At 44.4% G+C, this 27,867-nt stretch overlaps 1 protein-coding gene across 4 annotated transcripts in view; it reads left to right on the top strand.

Annotated features, from left to right (window-relative positions):
- Positions 1–27,867, top strand: part of MAP3K15 (mitogen-activated protein kinase kinase kinase 15) — a 1,281,486-nt gene that overhangs the window by 497,002 nt on the left and 756,617 nt on the right. For all 4 annotated transcript variants that reach the window (XM_086934586.1, XM_086934588.1, XM_086934587.1 and 1 more), the window contains exon 4: positions 25,114–25,307. In XM_086934586.1, coding sequence (XP_086790712.1) covers positions 25,114–25,307 — 194 coding nt within the window. The remainder of the gene's footprint in view (positions 1–25,113; positions 25,308–27,867) is intronic.

The raw sequence follows: 27,867 nt of genomic DNA, 5'->3' as shown, positions 1-27,867 counted from the left end.
TCACCGAGGGGCACCTGCATAGGCCTCAATGCGAACCTCAATAAATTGCGGAGGAAGGAACGGGAAGAATTGGAGGCAGAGCTCGCAGTCTTGGAACAGGCACACAAATCGAACCCGTCTCGGGTAACCCTCCGACCTCTAACAGCTGTCCAGGGAAAGTTAAAGGCTCATTACACCAATAGGGCTGAGTTCACCCTCCTGCGGCTGCGGCGAGTATCATACTCGCAGGGGAATAAGGTGGGCAGGCACCTGGCCAGTCAGCTCCGTGAAAAGAGGGAGAAGGAATACATAGGGGGGATTCAGGACTCTGGGGGATCCTTACAGTACCGGGATGAGGATAAGGCGGACATCTTTGGCCGATTCTATGCTGCACTTTACGAGGGCGACTCTTTAGATCAGGGCGCCCAGGGCGAGTTCCTGGCAGACCTCCCCTTGCCGCAGGTATCTAGAGAGTGGAATTAACTTTTGGCGGCCCCCATTTCCAGAACGGAAGTGTTGGAGGCTATTAAGGCCCTGAAGTCCCACAAGGCGCCGGGCCCGGACGGCTATACTGCTCTCTTCTACAAATCGTTTGCGACGGAATTGAGTGACTATCTGGTCTCCCTTTTCAATGAATTGGCAGTCACTGGGCAGACTTCTGGGACTATGGCCGAGGCCATGATCACCTTGCTTCCCAAGTTGGGGAAGGACCTTTCCAAGTGCTCGTCGTATCACCCGATAGCACTCCTCAATGTGGATGCTAAATTGTACTCCTCTATCATTGCCCGCAGGCTCCAGGACCTGATGCCGGCCATCATCCACCCGGACCAATCTGAGGGGCATATTATCAAGGGGATTTATCTCCGCTTTTTTGGCTTTAAAAGCCAAGAAAGCGGAGATAAAATTATCTCCCTATTACCTAGCTGTCGCTAACACCAGTTAGAGACAGCTAGTAGGAGATAGCGACCATCTTGGGCCCCACTTTGCATGTCAGTGATATTTATCACTAATGACATGCAAAGTGGGCGTGCCAAGATGTTAGCGACTGAAAACAGTCGCTAACATCGCTATCTCCTATTACCAACTTTTGGAAATATTCGCGCTGAGCGCGAATATCTCCAAAAGCTAACACCTGCCCTGAGCAGTTCTTAGCCATGTTATCCAATGGGAGGTGGATAACATGGCTAAGAGCATTAACTCGGTAATGCATGAATATCGCTGACTTTTCAGCGATATTCATGCATTGCAGCGATTTTTATCGCATTTGCGATAAACTTTGGTAATACCAAGGTTTATTTGCGGTAAAAATCGCCGCAGCTCAGCGGTAAATTTTTGTCTCTAACCAAGCAATAGCGATAATTATCGCTATTGCTTGGTAATATGCCCCCGGGTTCATTAAGGGATGGCAGACACATGACAACTTGAGGCGGGTGATACACCTGATAGAGAAGGCCACCAGGTTCCGCATCCCGGCAGTGCTGGTGGGGCTGGATGCGGAGAAGGCCTTTGATCGTGTTGATTGGGAGTTCCTGTTTCGCACCCTGGCCGCCTTTGGCTTTTCACACCAGTTTATAACAATGATCCAGGCGAATTACAGCAGCCCCAGCTCTAGGGTGGTGGTTAACGGGCATCGGTCTGCCTGTTTCCCTCACTCACGGGGAACGAGGCAGGGGTGTCCTCTCTCCCCTCTCCTCTTTGCCTTGGGTATCGAACCCCTGGCGCTTGCAATACGGGAGAGGGAACAGATCAAGGGCCTTCCATTCACGGGTGAACAGCATAAAATTTCCCTCTTTGCAGACGATGTGCTGTTGTCAGTGGGGGATCCGGCTCAATCGTTGCCGCATATTCAAACGGTGCTATCCGAATTCGAAGCGGTGGCTGGGTTCAAAGTCAACTTTGACAAATCCTACATACTGAACCTGACTCTCCCTCCGGCGGAAGTGGAGCGGGTGCGCTTGCTCACGGCATTGCCATGGGCGTCTGCCTCTTTGTTGTACTTAGGAGTTCAACTGACCCCTACCATAGGATCATTATTCTCGGCTAACTTCCCCCCAATGCTAGCTGCGGTACGAGCGGACCTGGACCGGTGGAAGCCGAAGTTTATCTCCTGGCTTGGCAGGATCCATGATCTTAAGATGGTGCTCCTGCCCAAGTTTCTTTATCTTTTCCAGGCCCTCCCCATCCCGATAGAGATGGACTTTTTTCGGCGCCTCAAAACCTTGATGCTGAGATTTGTTTGGCAGGGTGGACGGGCACGCTTCTCTTTCACGACACTGCGACGACCGCGGAAGGAGGGAGGGGTGGGGGTTCCCTGACATGCATTTGTACTATAAAGCCGCGCAGCTACGAGTGCTGGTGGAATAGTCCCAGCAGCTCTCAGAGAAACACTGGCTCCATTTGAATAGAAGTGTGGCTGGGAGGTCGATCTGGAACTTGGCATGGAAACCGAAGGTGGACAGGCCCAAGAATGCTTACATTAGCACCCCTACTGGCACAGTTTTGAAGGTGTGGGATACGGTCACCAGCGATGAACGCTGGATCACGTTTCCGTCTCCCTTTACTCCCATTCACTTCAACCCGGCCTTCCCACCGGCGATGCAGGAGGGACCCTTTAGACTATGGAGAGAGGGAGGCTGTAGAGCGCTCACACACTTGTTCCATGGAACGGCACCCCTCACATTCCACAATTGCATGCGTGATTATGGGATCCTGCCCACTGAACGCTTCCGCCACAATCAACTTCCCCACTGGGTGACATCGGCGGGAATAGGAGACGACGCTACCCGGCCACTTTCACCATTTGAGGCCTTTCTTTTGCACACCTCCACTATGAAGGGGACGATCTCCTTACTGTACGGGCTACTACTGGCCACTACGGTCTCTCCGCGTCCCCGCTACATGGAGCACTAGGAGGGCCTTCTGGGCCAAGACGTTTCCGATGACGAATGGAAAAGCCTCTGGCGCGATATCACGGCGCATAACCATTCGGTGAGTCTTAGGGAGGCCCACCTGAAGACCATGCTCGATTGGTATCTTTACCCGTCCAAGCTCCATCGAATATTTACAGCTTCTTCAGATAGGTGTTGGAGGGGCTGTGGGCTATTGGGGGATTTTCGCCACATTTGGTGGGATTGCCCGATCATCCGCCCGTTTTGTGCTGAAATTCTGTCCCACATCAAGGATATCCTGGGTTACCCGATCCTGGAATCAATGGCACATGTCCTGTTGGGGCTCCGTGACCCGATGTTAGAACACCAAACTAAAGCGGATAAACGTATCCTATGGCTCTGCCTTGGGGACGCCAAACTTACGTTAGCTGCAGCATGGAAGAAACCGAATGCCCCAGCTATATCACTGTGGCACGCAAGACTGTGGGGGCTTCTGAGCATGGAGAGAATGGCGGACATCTTCCTGGGCAACTTTAAAAACTTCCTGTTCCGATGGGGTCCCCTGGTCCGCTTCCTGTCACGAGGCCTGCCATCGGCGGTCTGCCCCTCTACGTTCCGCGCTCTTCACCTTTTCCAGGTTTAATCAGACTATATGATTATGGGGGTTTGGAGTGAATGAGTGTGTTGTCGCCACTACCACCGGGGGGGGGGACCAGTTGGGTGTTTGGGATTGTTCACAGTTGCGGCACTGCATAGCCGTGGGGGTTGTTAGCCTCAAGCCTTCTACAGCACTATCCCCATGGCCGGTCAATTGACCAGTAACAGATCTGAGTCTCCTTGGCATGGGTTGGACTTGAGAACAGAACTTTTATTTTGCACTGCTATGCAGCCCACCTCAGTGACCTCCCCCTTTTTCTTTGAGCTTCCTACAGCACCCCCTGTGTGGGCATAATGCGGAATTGTCGCTTGTATAAGTTTTTCCTTTCCTTTCTTCTTTTTTTCCTGCAAAATCAAAATAAAATTTTTACAAAAAGGCAGCACATGTATTTTTACGTTTTACATGCCCTGGTAGTGAGAAACTCCCAAATTTCGTTTTTCACTACTGCAAGGCCTATCTCCCCCAAATGATAACATTGGGATAACTTTATTACATATTTTAAGTGTAATTCTCAATTGTGAAGGGATAGAAATTTCAAGTTTGGTGTCTCTGGGCTCACAATTTAAAATCACTACTTGTGGTAAATTTAGCTCTCAAATTGCAGTTCTGAGAAAGACACTTTTAGAGTTTGGCATTTACTTACTTTAGCCATTTTATGCCTGCTGCCTATCTCTGAATAAACGTCTGTGGTGGGTGACAGCTGGGCTTTCTGCATTCTTTCTAGACAGCCACACTCAAAGGGAGCTTAGGTGTGGCTTGATGGGCCATCCACATCCTGATGGGCCATCCTTGGGCGGATAGAATGGAGGAGCTGGGCACAGCTTTGGAACTTTCTTGGAAGTCTCCCCCACTTCAAAGGCACAACTGGGTGTAAGTACTGGACCTCTGACACCAACACTTCAGTACACTTCTGGACCTGTGACCACTCTGTCAGGAAGAAGAATTGCTGTGTTGCTAAAGGACTGCCACTCTGATGGACTGCTGTTTGCTGGACAACTGCCTTGCAGAGTTGCTCTGCTGCCTGCTGCTCTCTCTTGCGTGGGTGGGAAGGACTGGACCTGCATCAGTTGAACCCAGAGTGACCCCAAGGACTAGTTAACTGGCCACCTGATTTGAGGTATCAGGGACTTAAAAGACGTCCAATCAGCCTGCTCCAACTGGGACTCTGTAATTTGTGAATCTGCCCTGCCAAGTGGTGCCACCCCAGTCCTGGACACTCAGAAGTGGGCCTAATGTGTTTGCTCTAGTGGAACGGACATATCGAGAGCAAAATTGACGCTCTGTGCGTCGCCACCACTGTGTGGAGAAGATCAACACTTCATCTCTACTGTGCAGAGAAACCTTATGCAACTCCTTCGGAACCGCTGCATCTCAGAACCGAAGCATTGCCACCGATGCTTGGAGAAAATGGACGCATCGCCTCAACTAAATGGGGAACAGCAACGCAAAACTCTGCTGAAACCTGCATCTTTGATAACACAATCCGGATGAAAGTATTTTGTTCAGCGGACCTCACTGCTGCCCCTTTATCTGGCCCGTGCTCCATCATGGTCAGTGTGAACTCTTGACTTTGTCCCAGTCCGGCGTGACTGGATATCCCATTTAGCCACGTATTGCTTTTCAGTGCAATTTTACATTTTATTCTTCTATAATTCCTATATCAAGTTAGACTTATTGGATTTTCTGTCATTTTGGTTCTGTTTTATTTATAAAATTACGCTCTATTTTTCTAACTTGGTGTGGAGTCTTTGTGATGTTTTCACTGTGTTACTGTTTGAAGTGTTGCATAAGTACTTTACACATTACCTCTTAAGTTAAGCTTGACTGCTCTGTGCCAAGCTACCACAGGGTGTGCACGGGTTAATTTAGGGTGTGTTTGTGACTTACCCTGACTAGGATTGTGGTTCGGGTTTCAACAGGGTACATACCTCTGCCAACCAGAACGCTATTTCTAACACCGTCACTCCCAGGAAAAACCTGGTGGTGCGTGACAGGAAAACATAATGACTCCCACACCCTGGGAGTGGGGTCATTAGTTTTTTATTTTTTAAAAACAAACTCCCACTTTGGGAGATTGTTTTTGAAAATCAAAATAAATTATAAGTTTGCTGAATGGTGCCAAAATGAATGACGGACATCCAACAAACTTTTTGTTTCTTTGTTCTGTGATGGCGGTTTTAAGGTACAGAGATGACTGCTGGGCCAGCGGTCATCTCTAAATTTGGCAGGCAGTAGTCTATCAGGGTGGCAAAAGTATTGCCACCCTGATTTACTGTACTCTCATCACGAAAGCCTAAACCAGGCCCGCAGTCAGAACCTGTCCAAGTATTACTGGCACCATATGCGTGGTTTTACTTGAAGTGTCTGCCATTCAATGTGCCACTGAGAATCTATGCCACCCAGTCCCCGAGACAACCATCTATCAGCAGATTTGATCCAGAATAAAGGTCCAACAAGGAGCTTTTATCTGAACATGGTAATGAAGTTTCACTTATGTCATCGTGTAGTGACCCCCAGCAAAAGCTAACACTTGTATCAAACCAACGATGGGTTGTACAACGGTGAACTTTTAATTGTTACATATTACTCAAACAAACGATTAAAGTGACGGGTGAGCATATATTGCAGATTTCACACCAAACACTTCAACATTTGAAAGTCAACCTATAGGTTCAAGACCTTAGTTAACCTGACAATTTTTCCCTACTCTTTTAGCTGGCTGATAATTTAACAACGACACTAGCACGTGCTAATATGTATGGGGTATATGTGTTGTTAACTTAATATTGGCATCATGACTGATGCAACGTTTTTTTTAACATATACCGTTTTTAAAGGAAATTAAATTTGCATATTTGCATTGCCTGTAAATAAATCAAATTAAGAGGTTGTATATCAAAATAGTGTATTGTATGCTGTGGCGGGAACACTCTTTCCTAGTAACCCATTGTCAATTTTTTTTGTATTCTACGGACGGGTATTCAACAAAAAGGGGGTGGCAGCTACATAGTTACTTCTCAAATCTGAAAATCACCAATGACTTTCTCAGAGCTGGAAATCATAATTCATAATCAGTCCAAATGGTTATACCCTGCGGCATTTACATTCATCATAGAACATAACACTTTTGCTATGGTATGGTCAATGTTACTCAAAAGGACTTGTAATATTAAGCAGAGTGTATAGCACCATTGGAATTTGGTATATTTTCCAAAACCAAAGGCAAAATTGCATTCCTGTTATGTAACAGTAACAGGACATGTCATGTGGCACAACAATACATTTCCTGCCATCATTCCAATTATATATGTATTCCCTCATAGTGGTAGAAGGCTACCTTTACCGCCTTTATGGGGAGATAAGTAGCACAAGCTTGGTGGTGGCAGCATACCTGTAGTGACCAGTAGTAGTGAACAGGATATGTTTACCTTTCAAAGGTTCTGCTGCTGTTGCTGAATTCCCCCTTGGCCTACGTCAGATAAGTTGTGGAGTTCTGTGCAACACAGAAGGAGTGACTGAGTTTTTTGTATGTGTGCCCAGGAAAGGCACATTACATAGATGGAGCAGTGCTGTGCAGTGCATGTGTGGATAGTATATATATCCTGAGAGTAATGTATTCCATGAGAGATGTATGTAGAGCTGTGCAGTACGTGTGGATAAAACAAGTGCGGAGTGTATGTGTGCTTGCGTGAAGTACAATATGAATAGTGAAGTGTTGTGCCACGCGCACAGTGAGTGAGTGTGCTGGCTGTGTGTGTGTTTGTAAAGAGCACACCCTGGTTGAATATAGAAAAGCTTCAGTGCTGAACAGTGTGTATAGGCCAAGTGTGCGTGCCAGATACCTGGATACATGTAAGGTTACATTGAATGGAAGAACAGTGCTTTATTGAAAGTGTGCTGTGAAAGTACACTGAGTGAGTGTGCGTGCAATGGTACATTGCATGGAGAACCCTGGGTCCCATTTTGGGAAGCCGAGGTGCCTGGTATACACATGAGGAGGAGTGGAATTCTCCAAGGCAGCTTTGTGCATTGCTGCATTCCTGTGAGCTGGGTGTATACAAACTGGAGGGAAAGGAAGAGACTCCCTTCACATTGATTCAGTAATAGATTGCAAGGAAAGGGCCTAGGCACATCTCAGGAACAGAGATGCAGCTGATAAGAGAGCCATAAGGAATAGGCCTGAGGGTCTGGGATTAACCTTTAGATGCACACATCAGTGTGGCTGACATCCAGGTGTGAACTGTGGTTACTCCCATGAATTCTGTTGTGGACAATCAACTTAGGATCTATACTTGCTGCAACAGACCCCTTCCATGGATGAAGATAAAAGGGAGAGGGGACCATTTCAAAAGAAGCAGAACTCCAACATAAAACTTCCTAGACCGAGATCCTAAATCACATTTGGTGTCTGGAGAAGGACTCCAAGAAGGGGAGGTATAGTTCCCACAAAATTGGTCATCTGCCAAGCAGTGAGATGGGCTGTGTGAGAAGGGGAAGCTCTGCAAGACTTTTGCCTGTGACCAAGATTGGGGGTCAAGCCCTGCTAGTCTCCCTTCTGGATACGGGGACATCACCCAAGGAAACCAAGATCACTTGCCCTGGAACACCTGCCTGCTTGCCAAGACCAGTGCTCCCTGTGAGGAAGAGGGGAGCATTGAAGGGCAGTGTCTCACCGGGGCTGGCCGATGCAAACTAAAGAAGGGGGGCCACGTGGCCCCCATTCTGGGGTCATGAATGGGCCGGCTCCTGCTACCTTCGGAGGTGCACCCCTTCGGGGGATAGCAGTTTTTTGGGGGGGGCGTGAGCTGTGACAGCTGCAGGCAAGCAAGACCAAACACTAACTCTGCTTCTAGCAAGCGGAGCTGTCAAACTGCTACTGTTTGCCCGGAGCGGAGATTGCCTCCTGTCTAAGCATTTTGCGGATTTTCGGTAAATTCGCAATCCGCGAACTCTTGCGAATTTACTGAAAATCCGCATATTTGCACGCAGCGGATTTTTTTTCTTGGTGATACAATATTGCGGCGTGCGGCGTTCACTTACCGTCATTCAGCGTTTGCCGAGTTGTTTTTCTCGATATTTTGCGAGTGCTGCACCATTTTGAATCTTGCTGCGGGATCCCGCGGGAGTTTGGCGACGCATCGCGAGAGTTCGCAATTGCGAACATGTAGGTGCGGCGGGCATAAACAATCTCGCACTCGCGAAATTACAAAATTTGCAATTCTGCACAAGAAATCCACTAGCAAGCAGCATAGACCTTCTGAAAATGATAATTTTTATTAGAATAACTCCTCAGGTTGACATTTGCCTGCACTTTTTTGGATTTGAGGCCTTTTGACTTTCTTTGGATCACTTTTGGATTTGAAATCAACTTTCACAAGTAAGTTTGTTTGGGGCATTACAGTTACTGTTCTGCAGAAAAACGAGTTTTGCAAAACTGAAAGCACTCAGCAGGTGCAAATGTTCACTCATCATTAGTAACCATTCCCTGTAGTACTTCCTGAGGGGCCCCTCCAGAGTTCAGTTGCCTATGTTTGTTGGGGCATTACAGTTGCTGTTCTGCAGAAAAACGAGTTTTGCAAAACTGAAAGCACTCAGCAGGTGCAAAAGTTCAAAGTCATCATTAGTAACCTTTCCCTGTAGTGCTTCCTGACTGGGGCCCCTCCAGAGTTCAGTTGCTAGTTGCAACAATTCTATGACCCTGCTCTGACCCTCACAGCAGGCTCATAGAATAGCTACAAGTAGGCCACAAAGGTCCTGGAAAAAAATTGCACTGCAACAGAAAGCAAATTACAGATAAGGAAGCAGATGCCAGACTGGAATTTTAAAAGTGACACATTAATAAATCAACCCCAAATTAATTCATGTCAGTTGAAGCAGGGCAGGTGTGCTTGCTTCCTCCCCCCCATAATCTACAGTGATGAACCAGAGGGTGGCATTGATGTACCAGAGGGTGGCATGGGTGAAACAGGGTGGCAGTGGTGAAACAGAGGGTGCTGTGAACCTGTGATGATGAACCAGACGTAGAAACAACATAGTTGCGACCGTTGCGAGCCGACAAGTAAGTTCGCAATTGCGAACTGGTACAAAACCCTCGCAAACTGGCAGAAACCCTTGCGAACACAAAAAAAAAAGTCTGCAAATTCGCAAAAATTCGCGAATTTTGCGGATTGCGAGTTCGCAAATACGCAAATTCGCGAACGCCAGATTCGCAAAATTCGCCCATGCTTACTCCTGTCATATGAAACAGATGAAAGAATGCTCCCACACGCAGGTAGCTGCATATTTATCTACTCCCTGTGTGTGGAATCAGTGTTGGCTCCCGCAGGAGGCAGGGAGCCAGCTGGCACTGCGGGGGCATTAGCTTCCCACGCAGACCCCATCAAGGCACACTGGGTGCCATGGGTGGGGCCAGGGCACCCCAATAGACATGGCTGGGGCCCAGGGGCTTTGTTTCCGGGGTCCAAATCAGATCGTGGAGGGGGCTGTGCGGCTTAACTCCCCCGTTGAATTTTGACCACCCCCGGGGATGGAATCCCCAAGGCTGAAATCAAAGGCGCTGCCCCCTCTCCGTGCAAAAAAAGCAAAACAGATGGCAGAAAAACAAGCAGAAGTGGCAAACCAGAGCAGAAGAGGACAACACACAAGGCAGAAAAACAAGCAGAAAAAGCAAAATAGAGAGCAGAAAAACAAGCAGAAAAGGCAAAACTGAGCGGCAGAGGGCAAACCAAAGGGCAGGAAAACAAGCAGTGAAGGCAAAATGGAGGACAGAAAAACTAGCAGAAAAGGCAAAACGGGGCAGAATAACAAGCAGCAAAGGCAAAACAGAAAAGGTCAAAACAGAGGGCAGAAAAAAAAACAAGCAGCAAAGGCAAAAGGGAAGGCGGAAAATGAGCAGGAAAGGCAAACCAGAGGACAGACAAATGAGCAGAAAAGGCAAAACAGAGCAGAAGAGGGCAAAACAGAGGGCAGAAAATGAAGCAGAAAGGGCAACAATGGAGGGCAGGAAACTAGCAGAAAAGGCAAAAGAGAGGGCAATAAAATTAGCACAAAGGCAAAACAGCGAGAGAAAAAACAGCAGAAAAGGCAAAACTGCAAAAGAGGGAAAAACAGGGGGTAGAAAAAGGAGCAGTGATGATAAAACAGAGGGAAGAAAGATTAGCAGAAAAGGCAAAACAGAGGGCAGAACAATGAACAGAAGAGGCAAAACAGAGGGAAGAAAAAAGGCAATAAAGGCAGAACAGAGAGAAGAAAAACAAACAGAAAAAGAAAATCAGAGGCCAGAAAAAATGAGCAGAAAAGTCAAAATAGAGCCAGAAACGAGCAGAGGAGGCATAAACAGAGGGTAGCAGGTAGACAGGCAGCAGTGCACAGCAGACTACGGGCAAGTTGGACAGGAGAATTGTTGCAGGGGGAGCTGACATGAGGACCTGCTTAATTTTTACAGAAATTCAATTTAAACGGGAAACACTTACATATATAAACATAGCAGGTGCCCCAAGTGATGCTCCACTTCTGTAGAGGATATATGACCCTGTCCTCCTGGGCTTGACAAAGGCAAAGCAGGTGTGTTTTCTCAGCAATTTCACATTGAAAGCTGATCTGAAATGCTTTGTGGAGGTTAATGCATTGTTGATATATTGAAGTGCAATGTGTACTGACTGTGACAAGTGGGTTCTTTCTTGTCTTTACCTTGTGAGAGCAAAGTCCATGGTTCTCTCTTTAAATGACTATGAATATACAAATGTGCAAAATCACCTGAAGCTCTGCCCGTTTGGCAGTGTTTAATTTGTAAAATATTAAGTGCAGGTGCTCACATTTTTGTAGGAGGCCACACCCTCTCCCCCGGCTCTACCCATTTCATTCACTGGCTCGACCCACTTCCTTTATTGGCTCCACCCACATCCAAAAGCCTCAACATATCATAGCCGGCTCCTCACTTCTTGAGTTCAGCAAGAAGCTGAAGATCTGGCTCTTCATATAAGCAACTTCCGGCCATACTCTGCTCTGTTACAACACTTCAGAGGAACTTTGCTGCCAGTCATGGGGGCACCACTTGCAGACTGGGCTGAAAGTGTACCCTTTTTCTTTTGGTTGGTTGTATATGCATGAATATCTGTAGAGACATTTCTCTGTCTGCTTGAACATGTGATTTCTGTTACTATGCCCATCGATATTGTGTGCTTGCAGGCATTTGTGCTTCCACTATTCAAAAGTCCAGTTTATTGGTTTTATTAGTGCCTATTTTGTTTTGCTTGATACTAACTGACGCCTAATTTCCAAGAGCAGTGAAACACTGTACAGAGGACACCTATTGTAGTTTTAGCTTCTCAAATGCAAGGTATAAATAGAAATATATGTAGGGCAGTCGAACCTTTAGGAAAGGAATCCGGCTGTAATCGAGTAGTATCGCAATCGTGGAGAATAAAGTGATTTCCTTATAATTGCAGAATGTGTTGTGAATGAGACAGGTTTAGAACCAGAACGGTGCTGGTGCGCGGCAGTAGAGGGGAAGAGGGAGACGGGAGGGGGTTTAATGGCATGTAAAACAGCACCTGCGGCAAGTTAATTTTTTTTATTTAAAGCAGATTAATCTAAATAATTGGATTCAAGAGGGATGTTGTTGTTTATGCGGGCTTTAATGGAGACAGCTATGTGCACTCGTCTTAAGATTGGTGGCTTGGGCCTAGCTCGCCATGCTAAAAGCCGGCCCATATCAGAACCCAGGTCTCCATTCCAACCCTTCGCTGAGGCGAGATGGGGGAAGACCAGTGAAGGTAAAATTTCCCAGCATTATCTCATTACCTTGAAAGTGCCTTAGATGGAAGCTACACAAAAGAAAATGAAAGAACTTATTCATTTATCACTTCACAGCTGCACCTTATTGTTTAACACTAACTAACGTTCTTTGCGCTTAAAGTAACCAGGGCACATCAAGTAAGATCCACGCACAGAGGCGGAGGCAGAAAAACGCCAGAAAACAAACGCACACACAAAGGAAGCCTCAAGCGAGAACAACATTAGAAGTGAATTGAAAAACACATTTTCGATTTGTTGCCCATCTCACGCCCGCAGGCCTCTCATAATTAGTTTGCAGTGCACACCCAAACCTGCAGGGCAGGTCCAAGAGGTACCCCTGATTTCATATAGCCTTGCAGCAAGATGTATGAGCCAGTGTTAAACAGTGCATTTAACTTTATTGCTTTCCCCCTGAATTTATGTACACATTTAACATAGTTCAAACTGCAGTCCAACTCTTTTCCTTCCTTTGTTACCTTGCTAGGAGCTGTGAGGACGACTGCACATGACTGACATTAAAGAATCCTATTCATTGTCCAACTCCACACACACTCGTCCAAAACTTGGTATATTTCCTTTTCAACTATTACACTACAGCAAATAAATATAATTCTTACTCCTCACTAGTGTGCAGCTCAACTCACTGGCGACTGACTCATAATTCTGTCTGCACAGCACACATACAAAGCAGGTGTAAATAACTAACTTCAGGGAATGTCGGGCTGAGAGCCGGTATAGTGGACACCTATGCATAAATGGCAAACAATGCAGAGCCTTTAATGCTTAGCAAATGATATATGTATTAACAATAGTAAGTGGGAGACATTAAACTTCAAGGAATGCTCTGTAACCATCTCAAACCTGTTAATGAGAAAATTACACCTTGTTGCTTGTAATAATTTACTACATTCACTAATGACGCACTACATTTAAGTGTCCAATAACAGAGTGGCAGATCCTACCTTTGAAACAAATCTCACGTTTGCCGAGAAGTCACAGTGGAAGGAGGCGGCAAAAATCACACCTGCCTCAATCACTTTGTGCTTCTTCCACCTCTCCCACCATTCAACACATATCAATAAAACAGAGGCAGATCAATGGTTTCATCTCTCCATCTCTAGTAAGCTCGGTCCGAACAAGCAGTGGCCCAGCAGGAAAGCTTCTCTTCATCCCTCCGTTCAACTGCAAGGTAACTCAACTTCTGCTTCCGATGCAGACACTATTAGTGCGATGTTAGAAACAAAAAACGGACCATAAAACAGTATAACATGGCGGCCAACAAGCATTAGCAGTCACAACCAGTGTCCCGGAGAAATAGACCGAGCCCTGAAAAATAAGTGCAGGTGCTAAGCACCGGCAAGCACCAGCACTAATTAAGCACTGCCGTTTGGCCCCTCCCAGTCCTCCTTAGTAGCATGTAATGGTCTTCCTGCCTTATGCTAGGATGATGGGCAGCTTAACAAAAGGTCCCCCTGTGCTTTTCCCGCCGATTTTGGGGATTTGTTCTTGATACCGAGGAATAGGAGGACATCTCCACCAAACAAAGAAGCACCAAATTCATATTGTTAAAAGGAAGGACCCTTGTTTAGTGGATATTTACCTCTTTGTACTCTACTCGTCTTCTCTTTTGAAAGATTAATGGTATCATAAATGTCTGGATAAAGACGCATGAGGAACAATCACATTATCAAAATGCACACAAGGCCACTGGTGACACTTCCTCGTGCTCCATTATGCAGCTGAAGTACAGAATACATACTGGACATTTACCCAAGGAGGTAGCACATAGTAATTAACCAATATAAAGTACTCCACTTGGGTAGATATTTGTGCCAAACTGTGGCTAATTTTTGGATAAAGGGGTAGGTGCAGTTCCGTTGTGGCCCAGTCATTGACACATCTACTGATACACCCACACAGATACTCAGATACCCACTCACATACTCAGGCACTCACACACCCACTAAAAGACCCAATCAGACACTGATATACCCATTACAGACCCACCCAGACACTCACATACCCACTCACAAACATACTTAGACACTCCCACATGCACTCATAGACCCACTCAGACACTCGCACCCACTCATAGATGCACCCTGACACTCTCACACCCACTCACAGACCATTCTGACACTCATGCACACACTCACAGACCCAATCAGACACATACATCCCCTCACAGACCCACTCGGACACTCATGCACCCACTTACAGAACCACATATACTCTGACACCCACTCACAGACCTACTCAGAGACTCACACACTGACTCACAGAACCACTCAGAGACTCAATTAGACACTCACACACCAACTTACACACCCAGTGAGACACTTATGCAACCCCTCCCAGACCCAATCAGACACTCACATACCCATTGAGACACTCACTCACACACCCACTGAGACACTTAGCAGTCACTCACATACTCACACTTAAAGGTTACAGGTTACAGTTAGTAAATAACATTTTGAAAACTTTTGAAATTCACTTAAAAAACAAAAGGGTGCAGGGATAATATAGTTAGGAAATAGAATTTAAAACAACTTAGAAATTCACTGAAAAAAACAAATGTTACAGCTAACTAGAACGTATGCCCCTGCAATGCGCTGCTAATTACCTTACATATTACATCACTTATGAAATGGTCAGTGATAAAACTAATGACATCTCATATGACATCACTCATGACATCATCCACAGAGCCACTCACACCCCATTACAGCCTCTCATACACCCACTCACACACCCACACAACCACTCACATACCCATTCAAGTAATCACACAGCCACTCACTCCTCCATAGAACCACTCATACTACCACTCAATTGCCCTTTCAGCTTCTCATACAACCAGTCACTCACCCATACAGCCACTCATACAGTTACACACTCACCCATACCGCTACTCACACACCCACTTATTCACCTATACAGCCATTCACACATCCGCTCACTCACCCATACAAGCACTCAAATGCTCAATCCCACTCCCACACAACCACTTACATACCTATTCACACATTCAGACAAGCACTCACACACCAACTTACACACCCAGTGAGACACTTATGCAACCCCTGCCAGACCCAATCAGACACTCACATACCCATTGAGACCCTCACACACTCACTCACACACCCACTGAGACACTTAGCAGTCACTCACATACTCTCACTTAAAGGTTACAGGTTACAGTTAGTAAATAACATTTTGAAAACTTTAGAAATTCACTTAAAAACAAAAGGGTGCAGGGATAATATAGTTAGGAAATAGAATTTAAAACAACTTAGAAATTCACTGAAAAAACAAATGTTACAACTAACTAGAACGTATGACCCTGCAATGCACTGCTAATTACCTTACATATTACATCACTTATGAAATGGTCAGTGATAAAACTAATGACATCTCATATGACATCACTCATGACATCATCCACAGAGCCACTCACACCCCATTACAGCCTCTCATACACCCACTCACACACCCACACAACCACTCACATACCCATTCAAGTAATCACACAGCCACTCACTCCTCCATAGAACCACTCATACTACCACTCAATTGCCCTTTCAGCTTCTCATACAACCAGTCACTCACCCATACAGCCACTCATACAGTTACACACTCACCCATACCACTACTCTCACACCCACTTATTCACCTATACAGCCATTCACACATCCGCTCACTCACCCATACAAGCACTCAAATGCTCACTCCCACTCCCACACAACCACTTACATACCTATTCACACATTCAGACAAGCACTCCCACATCCACTCACTCACCCATATAGCAATTAACACAGACACTCATTCTCCAATACAGCCACTCAGACACCAACTCACTTAACTCACTCAAACAGTCACTCACTCACCTAATCAGCCACTTACATACCCAGTCACTCACTCATACAGCCATTCAAACACTCACACATTCACCTATACCGTCACAAACCTACTCATCCACCCATACAGTCACTCACACAGCCACTCACCCATACAGCCACAGACACAACAACTCACTCACCTATACAGCCACTCACTCACCCACACAGCTACTCACATCCCCACTAATACAGCCATACAGCCACTCACATATTCACTCGCACACCTATAAAGCCACTCAGATACCCACTCACACACAGATGCACACTGTCACACAGTCACTCACATAATATATGTTGGAAGTAGTATCACTCATTAGTAGTACACCTAGTATACTAAATTACCTTTTATAATAACATTGGGCCCGATTCACAGAACTAACTGAAGACAAAATCCTAAACGTACTACTTTCGGTATTCACAGAAAGCATTTAGTAGTAGTAAAGTTAGGATTTTGTCTTAAGTTTGACTTAAGAGAAACTTTAGACAAACTTAAGACAGACTTAAGACAGGCTTAAGACAAACTTAACACAGACTTAAGACAGACTTAAGTTAGGTTTTTATCTTAAGTTTGTCTTAAGTCTGTGATCTCTTTAGATATGCAGTGAACAGGTGGTATTATCAGGGATGTTCAGTCCATCTGGAAGCAATGATTTTAAATGGTAAATCCAGAAATTTTCGCTGGAGTCCAACAGTTCTTCCTTCACGACATGTTCCAAACAGAAAATCTTCAAATCTGATAGAAAATGATCCACAAGGTTAAAATGCTTGACTACGGGATGGTCAAGTTACTTTTTAATTATTGCTGATTTCTGGTACATGAATCATGTACAGAGGTCAATCAATGTTTGGCATTTATATTTTTTTTACAGCTTTGGCATTGGCACTGAATCACATACATAATAATACATGTTGAGCGGCATGTAAGATGCTATCTTATTCCATAGGTCCTTCTCGTAACAGAACTAGTTACTGATGATGTTTGTAAAAGGTATTCACATGTGATGTACCTTTTAGAATCACAGCAATGAACCCCTACTTTTGTTACAGCTTGCTTAAGTCCAGCTCTCACAATCAGAATTTGTAAATTGGGAGCTCTGTTGTAAGCGATGACTGCGCTTTTGGAAAAACCTTGTGCAATTTTTCACAAGGCGATAATAAGGGGCATTTTCTTTGCAGTATGTTTCTGTAGTTGGGAGCTGATGGATGATAGTCAACCACAAATAGGATCCTTTCACTTTTGTTTCTGAGGTGTGGTATTCCAAATAAGTGTTTCCCTGGGTAACTGCAAAGACTTGTCAATTTTGTGTTGTATGTTATATGAAGAGGATAGCCTCACATTTGAAATAACCAAGCAAGCTCCTGTAGATGCTCTTTAAAAGTGTCCTCATTACTGCAGATGCATTGTATTCTTGGCTGTAAATGACGCTGAGTTTAGTGTGGTGTGGTTGACATATGAGTGACATGAAATCCAGTTTTGATACAAATAAGCATCTGTAGGCTTGCAGTACAGATCAGTTATAATTTTTTGTTCATAAATGGTGAGTAGCACTTCCAGAAAAGGGAGATGGTGACTCTGTATATGCAGATAGTGTTTACCATTGAAAGTAACATTTATTTTTTAAGAGCTTCAGCTAATGCCATAAGACCATCCTCATGTGGTATGTTGGTGTATAATGATGTAACATCAAATGTATACATATATGTACATGTTCTATATTTTCTCTCTACACACTAACCATGAGTTAAGATATTGCATTGCTTAAGAAAAAGTAGTGCTGTACATTGTAGACTGTACTACGTAATAGCGTGTATACACCGTCTGTGTCCACAGCAGTTTGTAATCTGTACTTAATATCTCACAGGAGGAGAGTTATCACAGATTCTGTGCAAATGTGTGTGTGAATAGACTCAAATGGTAATTATCTTGTCAAGATACTGAATTAAAAATATTGACCTACAGCAGTGTAGATTTGAAGATATCGATTTTCACAATATTTTCAAGGTGAGCATACATACAAGAGAGTGTAGATTTACTACTCCTTCTCCACATCTACTTGCCTTAACAACATTGTGCAAGTCAGATCTTGCATTCCATATTGATAAAATTCAATATTTAGAAGTCCATTTTTTTTAATACCACTTCGTAGAATGCAGCTGTTTGTAATTGTCTATTAAGACTAAACAAAAAAATGGGCAAAATGTGAATAATAAAAGCATTAGCTGCAAAACCTTTTTCAATAAGGAACCAGTAAGGGAAACATCCTTTACAACGCAACTTTTACAACGCACTACCATTACGACGCAACTTTTACAACGCAAGTCATTACAACGAATTGCACTGGAGGGCACTCTAGGATAGGGAATAGTTGAATTACTATCCAACACCTTCCCTACTATCCACGGGGACTGGAGTTGGAATAGTAAATTAAACTATTCACTATCCAGCGCCCCCCAACGCAAGTCGTTGTAACAACTTGCGTTGTAAAAGTTGCGTCGTAATGGCATGCGTTGTAAAAGCATGCGTTTAAACATCATACAACCACCAGTAATGGCACAGCAGAGGTGCCTCTGCATAATAGCATTTGACCATCAACCTTTTACATGTGCCTTCTTTTTCTGATGCAATTGGAGATGTTGTAGCTGGCAAAGTATTGGGACTAGGAAGGTCAAGATAGTCGAAATGCTATGGTGAAAAGCATTAAAGCCAGTGCAATACAAATCTATAAAAGTACTGAAATGAAATGCCAGGTGACAACAGAATGTCAACTCCTCCTCAATAAGGTGTTGTGTTAATATATTTGTAATGCATTTATATCTTCCGTTCCAAAGCAGAATGTTTAGTGGCTCCTGTAAGCCGCACTTGCACTAGGTTGGCTGGCTTTCTAGCTGGTCGCAGAGTGCGAGGACAGCCGTGTAAGGTTCTATGTGTGGCATGTTCTGCTTAAGTGCTCCATCCAAATGTCAGAACACAGCTAGACCTGCCAGTCTTTAATTAGGGATCACTGATCTGAAGTTGTGAGTCTTTACTGACCCCAAGTTAAACAACGTTGAAGTACAAGGTACTCCCTAATAATAAATCAGGAGAAAAAGCATATTGCGCAAATCAAATGTCTGATGGAATAGTGTATCATTAGTTCTTATGGCAGTGGATAGCGATCCTTATAAATTTAATCTGCAATAACCAGAATGATTGTGCATAACTCTCTGGTATTCACTGTTTTACTTATTACAACATTTTTTTTATTGATGGATGAAAAATATTAACTCAAAATAATACTGAGATATTAAAAAAAACAAAAGTTAAGTTATCCAATCAAACTAACAGTAAAGTGTGCAGTTAAAAATTAATAATGAAGAAGAGAAAGGCTATTTTTCTAACAACGCGAGAAAAGTGTATAAAGAGATTAATCTGTTAACTAAGTGCATATCAGCATGCATGTGATACAACCTAGTAACCTGGAGAAGATCAACAGAATAACCGCTGACATGGGATACATGACTAAGATCACATGGGATAGGGTTATTCCAATCTGTCACCATAAGATTGTACATATATTACTATTATGACTTTCCTTGACTTTGTTGCTAAGTGGCACTCTTTCTAATGAGGGCAGACTGGTCACTACCTCAGTCCGATGTTTCATTTAGTCTTTCTTTGTGTATCTATCAAATCTTGTAGTCATTCTCTTTCCAGATAGGATGGCTCCTTGTATCAACACATATATGTCTTTTATCAAGACCTGATGGCAGAGACGGAAGAAGGATAAACATGTTTGACAACATTAAATTAATTTCAGTGGATAAAAAGATCTTTGGTTCATACTACATCAGAATAAAACAAATCCTAATCCTTACCAGCAGCTAGTGTGTGGATTTCATGTCAGGAAGGATTACCTTGATGTGGTCTGTTCAGAAAGGCTTTGTTTTTCTGTTAGGTTGTTGTCAGGTCTGTGCTTGATGCACCAGGGTCCTGCATGTTGCAGGAGCGATATGTAAGTCACCACTACTCAAGATTGCATGAGATGATCACACTTTCATGTTTTGCCATTAATTAAATGAACAAACTCTTTGGTGGCAACGTGGAACTGCTGATACAAAAGAAAGAAAGTGAATGTATTAAGTATTAGGAGGAATGGGCTCAACTTGGATGCTGAGATGCATCCAAGTTGGTTATTGGTTAGTCTGAACTTTCCTGAGTCTGACAGCAAACATTCAGTAACCACAAATAAATTGGTATCTTCTGAACGAAAAACCTGATGTCATATTGCAATTAGCGGTCTATATATATTAAAATAGTAGTAGGGAATGAGGAAGTAAGCATAATGGCACACTGGAAAGCAATGAGAGCAGTAGGCCGGGAACACTTTATAGCAGAGGCAGCTTAGACCAGGAAACAACAGGATACAGTAGTAAGAAATCTACATCAAGAACTGCAGCAGGCAGAGGCTAAACATAAAGCCACATCATCTCAAAAGGTCTGGAGAAAGTTGTTGTGGTACTGACCACCTAGATTGTAAGTTGTAGAGTCAGAGGTTATAGAATGTTTGCCTGAAATGTATAAAAATGTTTGGAAGTTGGAATGGTTTTAGCGTTTGAAGGAGAATGGTTGGTGGATGCAAGATGAGAGCAGAGAGCGGGGACTCAAATAACTTGGGTCTAACTTGCAGACAATAAATCTAACGTTGAAGAATTTTGTCTTTATCTGAGTACTTGTAACAGTCATATCCTGAAGACCAAAAATAATATTTACAGAATAAGACAGGGCTCTTTACCTCTTAAACAGTTAAACTGTGAAATATAATAAAGGGCAATAAATCAGGCAACCTATTAGCTGCTGAATTATGAGCTCAACAAACTAGCTTGTATGCAGACAAAATTTAAGGGGAAGCCTCCTTGGATGTAGTGACAGAGTCATCAAGTTGACATGATTCGCTAACGAAATTGATGTATAACATGATTTCACAGACTTCCTTGATGACGTCTATGACAGGAAATCCTATTAGCTTACTTCGCTAACCTGGTAAAGACGACACCAGATGCCAACCATATAGGCTCATCACATAACTCAGCCTAGCTAGGAAGTTATTTGCTAAGGTGTTGGTGGAAAGACTGGAGGGTCTGCACCCAGACTAAGGGGCCTATTACGATAGAGGATTTTTTGCATCCTCCGGGCCGGCGGAAACCACCGCCGGCCCGGAGGATGCGGAAAATCCTCTGCGGACCCCCCAAAGACCCACCGCCACATTAGGATGGCTGGTGGGTCCTGGTTTCCGTCTGCAGCTTTTCCGCCGCGGTTGGCTTACAACCGTGGCGGAAAAGCTCTAATATGGCTGACGGTTCTCTCAGACACCGTCAGCCATATTAGGATGGGCTGTGAAAAATGCTTTTTCGCGGCGGGTTTTCCGCCGTGGAAAAGCATGTGTAACTTCACTGAGGGGGCCCTGGGTGAAGGGGGGGGGGGTGCACCTATGGACCCCCCTGCATTTGTATGCAGAAATCGGCAGGCACCGCACAATGCCTGCTGCTTTCTGCATACAAATGCAATGCATGCATTTTTACCATTGCGGCGGATGCAGCTTGAAGCCGCACCCGCCGCAATGGTAAAAATAGAGGATGTGACCGCCAGGGTGGCGGTCACATCCTAATTGCACAGGAGGGAACTCCTCAGGCCATGCGGAAGTTCCCTCCTACTCACTCAGGTCCGTCCGCCATCATCATCGGCCCCTTAATCTGGTCTAACCAAGTGGGCTTTATTTTAGGGAGAGATACTTGTAGTAAAAAAAAAAAAAAGAAAATACTGAATATTATTGATGTGGTAAATTGGACAGGTACAACTGTTAACCAGTGCTAAAGTGCTTGTGCGTTCTCCTTTAAACATGGTAAAATTGGCTTGAACCAAGAGGACTGCCCTTCTGCCTGAAGTCTGCCTGGGCCTCAGATCACTGCTCTACTGCTTAAGACCTGCTTTCCTTCTTGAACCCAAGACTTCCAGAGTGACTCCAATGACTAGTTGGCTAGCCTCCTGAGCCTTGAGGGCAGAAAAGGCTCAAACCATCTGGAGCCTGAGTAAGTCCTGACCCTCCAAGTGGTGCCCCTCCAGTCCTGGACATTTGGAACTGGTACTGAAGGTGCCCAGATAGCCCATTCCAAAACTTGGGACTTTAAATATTTTCTGCCAAAAAGTGCTTTGAGAATCGAGAGGAGACTGGGACCTACCTGCTCGCCATTGCGCCCACAGTGTATCGGAGGTCATCCTGACTTTGCTGCAACTCCCGCTACATTCTTCTCTGCAGTAGCAAACACTGTTCCACAGCTCCACATCATCAAATTCTGTTCAGTTGCTCCTCGCTAAACTTGTATCCGTACTCGTGCAGCTTTGTCCTCCTGGAGATTTTTGACTTCCATAAAAGAGACTAAAGAGACTAAATCTTTACTGTGACTTTGTCCACCAGCTCGACAATGACGTTTTCTCCTGGGACACCACTGGCTGCCTTGCCCTGCTGAACTTTGCATTTTCAGACATTTTTCTTCTAAAATGTTTTCTTAGTTCAAAGGTAAGCGGAGACCAAGCCCAATCCACTTAGTTTATCTGACCTGCACTTCGTCGTTGTTGGCCATAACTTTTGACTTTGCCCCGGTCTCTCACGACTAGATGTAAGCGGTTGGCACTTTGATCTTTTAGGCACTATTTTACACTTTAACCTTTAAAAATGAATAACTCCGGATCTACTGAGTTAATTTTTGTTGGTTTGGTGTGAAATAATGTATTGAAATGTACTCTATTGTATCTAAATTTTGTGGGATATTCCTTGTGTTGTGTTTTCACGCTATTACTGTTCAAGTGCTGCCTAAATACTTTACTCATTGCCTATAAGTTAGGCCTGACTGCTTTTGTGCAAAGCTATCAGACGGTTAAGAACAGGTTAATTTAGTGACTCTTTTTTGGCTCGCCCTGACAAGGATTATGGCTGTTGCTCACATAGGGTTTCACCCCTCCTCAACCATCAACCTAATTTCTCACAGTCATCATTTTGGAATTACATTTTACTATATGACACTCGACCCCTACAAATTCTGTAGGGATACCATAAAAAAGGCGCAAAAAAACTGAGTGAGACATCAACTTTGATTACCTGGGCATTAAGGCTGACAAGTGAGAAGTGCTCAGAAATTACTTGAATTAGTAACTGTTAAAAATGTGGTTACTGGTTGACTGGGGTGTGAGCCCTGGTCAAGCGGCAACTTGGCAGGGTGAGGCACAAGCAAAGCCGAAATTAACCTGTGCGCAAGACCCTGGTAGCTTGGCACAGAGCAGTCAGGCATAACTTTGTGGTGATATGTAAAGTATTTGTGTAACACTTTAAACAGCAAAACACTGAAAATGCCCCACAAAAAGATCCCACGCCATGGTAGAAATACAGAGCAGAAGTTAATGAACAGACTAAAACCAAAACAACCAACATCCAATCATTAGAACCGGAGTTATGAATTTTTAAAGAATAAACTGTAAAATAGCACCTAAAAGCGCCAACTGCAGCTATCTGGTCGCTCCGGACCGTGTCAAAGTGAGCAGTTGAGGCCGACCGCAATGGACCGCAGGTCGGATACAGTCCCAGATTAGTCCCACTGAAGTTTTACCTTCTCAAGTTTTGTGCCAAGAACCTGGTGCGATTTGGAGAGGGTCACAGGGAGCAAGGAGAGTGTCACGGTCGGTGGTTGGCGTAGCGCGAAGAATAGGCTGGGCATCGCGGATAGGCAAGCGATCAATGGGGCATATTACCAACAACTAGCGATAATTTTTGTCTCTAACTTGTTTAGAGACAAAAATTATCGCCGCACATCGGCGATTTTTATCGCAGATAAACCTTGCTATTAGCAAGGTTTATCGCAAATGCGATAAAAAACGGCCACAATGCATGAATATCGCTGAAAAGTCAGCGATATTCATGCATTATCCAGCAAATGCTCTTAGCCATGTTATCCACCTCCCATTGGATAACATGGCTAAGAACTGCTCAGGGCAGGTGTTAGCTTTTGGAGATATTTGCGCTTAGCGCGAATATCTCCAAAAGTTGGTAATAGGAGATAGCGATGTTAGGGACTGTTTCCAGTCGCTAACATCTTGGCACGCCCACTTTGCATGTCATTAGTGATAAATATCACTGACATGCAAAGTGGGGCCCATGATGGTCGCTATCTCCTTTTAGCTGTCACTAACTGGTGTTAGCGACAGCTTGGTAATAGGGAGATAATTTTATCTCCGGTTTCTTGGCTTTTAAAGCCAAAAAAGCGGAGATAAACCCCCTTGATAATATGCCCCAATGTTTGCTGTGGGAAGAGATTGCTGGCGACTGTTCATGCTGAATTTCACTGCGAGCGACATGGTTCAGGTGCAAACTGGCCCCTTTGCGGTCACGAATACTCCGCAGCTCCAGCCAGTAGACCTAACCTCCTCAAGTACGTTAGCTGATAACATTTGGTGGCACTCATGAACGTGAAATAAAAAGACAGACTGAAGACGCATGGCTTAATGTAACTGAATTACGTGTGTGGCAAATGTACCGGGGGCAGTGCCCTCCTCACCCACTGTGAGGTCCTCGGAGAGGTGTTGTAAGTTGTGTGGATGGCAGCCTGAGCATGATGAAAGTCGTTTGTGCAGTATATATTTGTTTCTGACTGTTCTCCTATCTCCGAAGATGAAGGCACGTTACACGCATGGCTTACTATAAAATTATTTTTTTTTCAGTCAAATTGCTTTATTTCGATAACAAGTCTCATAAAAGAATCGAACAAGCCTTTTGAAATTATGCAGTGTTACTTTCTCTTGACCGTGCCACACTTCCGTTTTTTTTGGCTTTAACTCGCCTCACTTTGTTATGTTTTGCAGGCTTCTAGTGGGAATTACTACTTCATCCCGTACATCGTCACGCCGTGTGCTGATTACTTCTGCTGTGAGAGCGACGCCCAGCGGAGGGCCTCGGAGTACATGCAGCCGAACTGGGACAACCTGCTGGGGCCCTTGTGTGTCCCCCTGATGGACAGGTTCATCAGCCTGCTCAAGGACATTCATGTGACGTCATGGTAATTTAGCGTGCGTGTGCGTGCTCACAGGCCCACGCAGTTTACTTTCTTTTCTTTATTAATGTTCATTTGTGGAGTGGTCACTTTGCCTCGAAGTGTATGAAGCCAAACTGGGTCAGGCTGAATAAAAGAGTCCATCCATGTGCCGAATCGGAACAGGATGGAATTCGGGGCCCTTATGAAATTAAAAGGAAGGCGCTTTAAAAAAAATATATATATACCCTGCAAAATGGTGGTACTTGGGTTGACGGAGTGCAGCAATTTTTTGGAGTCTGACCGAAGTAGCCTTTTGTTTGACTGCTATGAAAGGCAGAATTGCCACAAGCGACCCAGGGCACAAAAGTTTAAAAAGTACTAATTTCAAAAGTCAGCACAATGAGTGCAATTTAGTCGGATGCCTTGCCAAAGCAAGGTCTGCACTTTATGGAGAGTAAAAACGGACACAGGATATTCGGGAGCATCGCTAGAAGCAAACTTCATCAATTCACTGATATGATGGTCAGAATAGGGAGTACATTTATCGACATCCATTGGTCAACCCAAGGTGTGCAGTTTACTCATTTCATAATATGTCAAAAAGGGGTATGGAAGCAGTTGAGATATGAGTGACACAAGTAGAACAGAACAGAGGACAGGTTGTGCAATTTCTCAGACTCCTGAGTGGTGGCAGAGACTTGAGGGTGGTTTGATGCAGAAGTGAGTATGTGAAAGGGGTATTGCAGTGGGATAATTGTATGGAGGTGCTGATGGGAAGGCCCCAGGCATTGGCGGCAGGCTGGGGAGCAGGGTAGTTCCTCAAATGGTAAACGTTGTTTACAACTCGGTGTTTACACCGCACGACCTTTACCACGCTGCCATTACAACGCAAGTCGTCACTACAATTTGCGCTGGATGGCGTTGTTGGTTAAGGAATATTGTAATTTTATATTCCAACACCTTCCCTAATGTTACGTGGACTGGTGTTGGAATATAAAATTATAATATTCCTCAATCCGCGCCCTTCAACGCAAGTCGTTGTAACGACTTGCGTTGTAAAATCCGCAATGTAAAGTACCGCGATCAAAATGATTGTGTTGTTCTGACATACATCCCCACAAATCCCTACCAGACTTGACCAGGGATGAAGGTATGGTTCAATATAGGGAGTTGCCCATAACCACATCCACGCTTCATCAATAAAGGGCCAGGGAAGGACAGCCTGGATGTTTCGGTGAAGAAGGCAAGAGCTTTGCACCATTTGGTGTAGGCAAACCAATCAGAGCGTAGTGTGGGGAGGTTCGGTCTTTATGAATCTTGAGCGCCAGGTGGAAACGAATCAACCCTTCGCTGGAGGGAGTAAATGGAGGAGTGGAGGCTGGAGTGGTGCTGAAGAGACAAAAAGTCTCTGCATCCAAGCATTTGCAAATTAAAAATTAGTAATGTAATTTCATTTGTTGGGCACCAGTGTCATGTAGCTGCTTCACAAAGTCATATAAGGTAGCTCACAAAATAAGACTTGAAGTAAAATGTTAAACAGGCTGAATTAATATGAAGTTGTCACTGTGGTTCTTGGTAAGGTGTCAATTCAAGCCTGCACCGTACACTAACCAGCAGGAGAACTAACTGTGTATTTGAAGGTCCCTGACCTTCCGAATTATGTTAAAAATCCTGCTATGCTGACGGCTTAGTTTCTACCTTACATTGAATGCTGTATTTGTGCAGTAGGTTTGCTGGCGTGTTTCCTAACAAACTAACCGTGCTGTCTGAAATGGGCTATCACAATTATCAAAATGTGCCCTGTTTGTAAATTCACAAGTGCCAATCGAGTTTTCTTTGACACATATTATCATATTGTGTGCATTTTTGCTGGGTTGTTTTAGAAGTCGCCTTTACTTGAAATCTGATCGAAGGTCAAAGGCCTTGGCCTTTTGACCTTCCTCTCTCCTCATCCTCCCTAGTAGCCGTTCCCAGGAGCTTCCTGATACCAAATCTATGTTCCATCAGTTACGATGCATCGATAAGCGAACAGTCCCATGTTCCCAAGCCTCCCACCTTCCCCCAGAGAGAACATCGGTTATCTTTATGGAGATCCAGTTCCCACCAATTGCAAAACGAGCCCGAATACATGTCGCTGATGGACACTGAAGCTGTTTGTCAAGGATCGCTTGATATCAGCACTAGGTCAGTTTCACAGAGTTAGCTCTCTGGAAGTCTAAGGTACATGGAGCAATATTAGACAATGGCATATCTATATTTTTGAATTTTAAATAGCGCTAGCTAGACCCAGGGTATCAGAGCACTTTACATGGTATGTGAGTAAGTTTACTCTAACTACATGTGAGGATAAATGTGGGTCACAACAGTCAACAAAATAGTATAGAGCAATTCAGCATTGATATAGTCAAAACAGTCACAAGGGTGTATAGCAATCCAGCGTTTGTGACAGATTAGACACTGAGCGAGTCAGGCGACCTCATCAGGGCCCTTCCTGTCTATAAGACTTGGAACTTTGGGAAACTGTTCAGTTTCAAAGCGTGTTAACTTAGTTGTTGAGTGGTAGAGATTTGAGGTCCTATTTGAA

Source organism: Lissotriton vulgaris, chromosome 8 (genome assembly GCF_964263255.1).
Source record: "Lissotriton vulgaris chromosome 8, aLisVul1.2, whole genome shotgun sequence".
Taxonomy (NCBI): domain Eukaryota; kingdom Metazoa; phylum Chordata; class Amphibia; order Caudata; family Salamandridae; genus Lissotriton; species Lissotriton vulgaris.
This window is presented reverse-complemented; position numbering and strand designations above follow the sequence as displayed.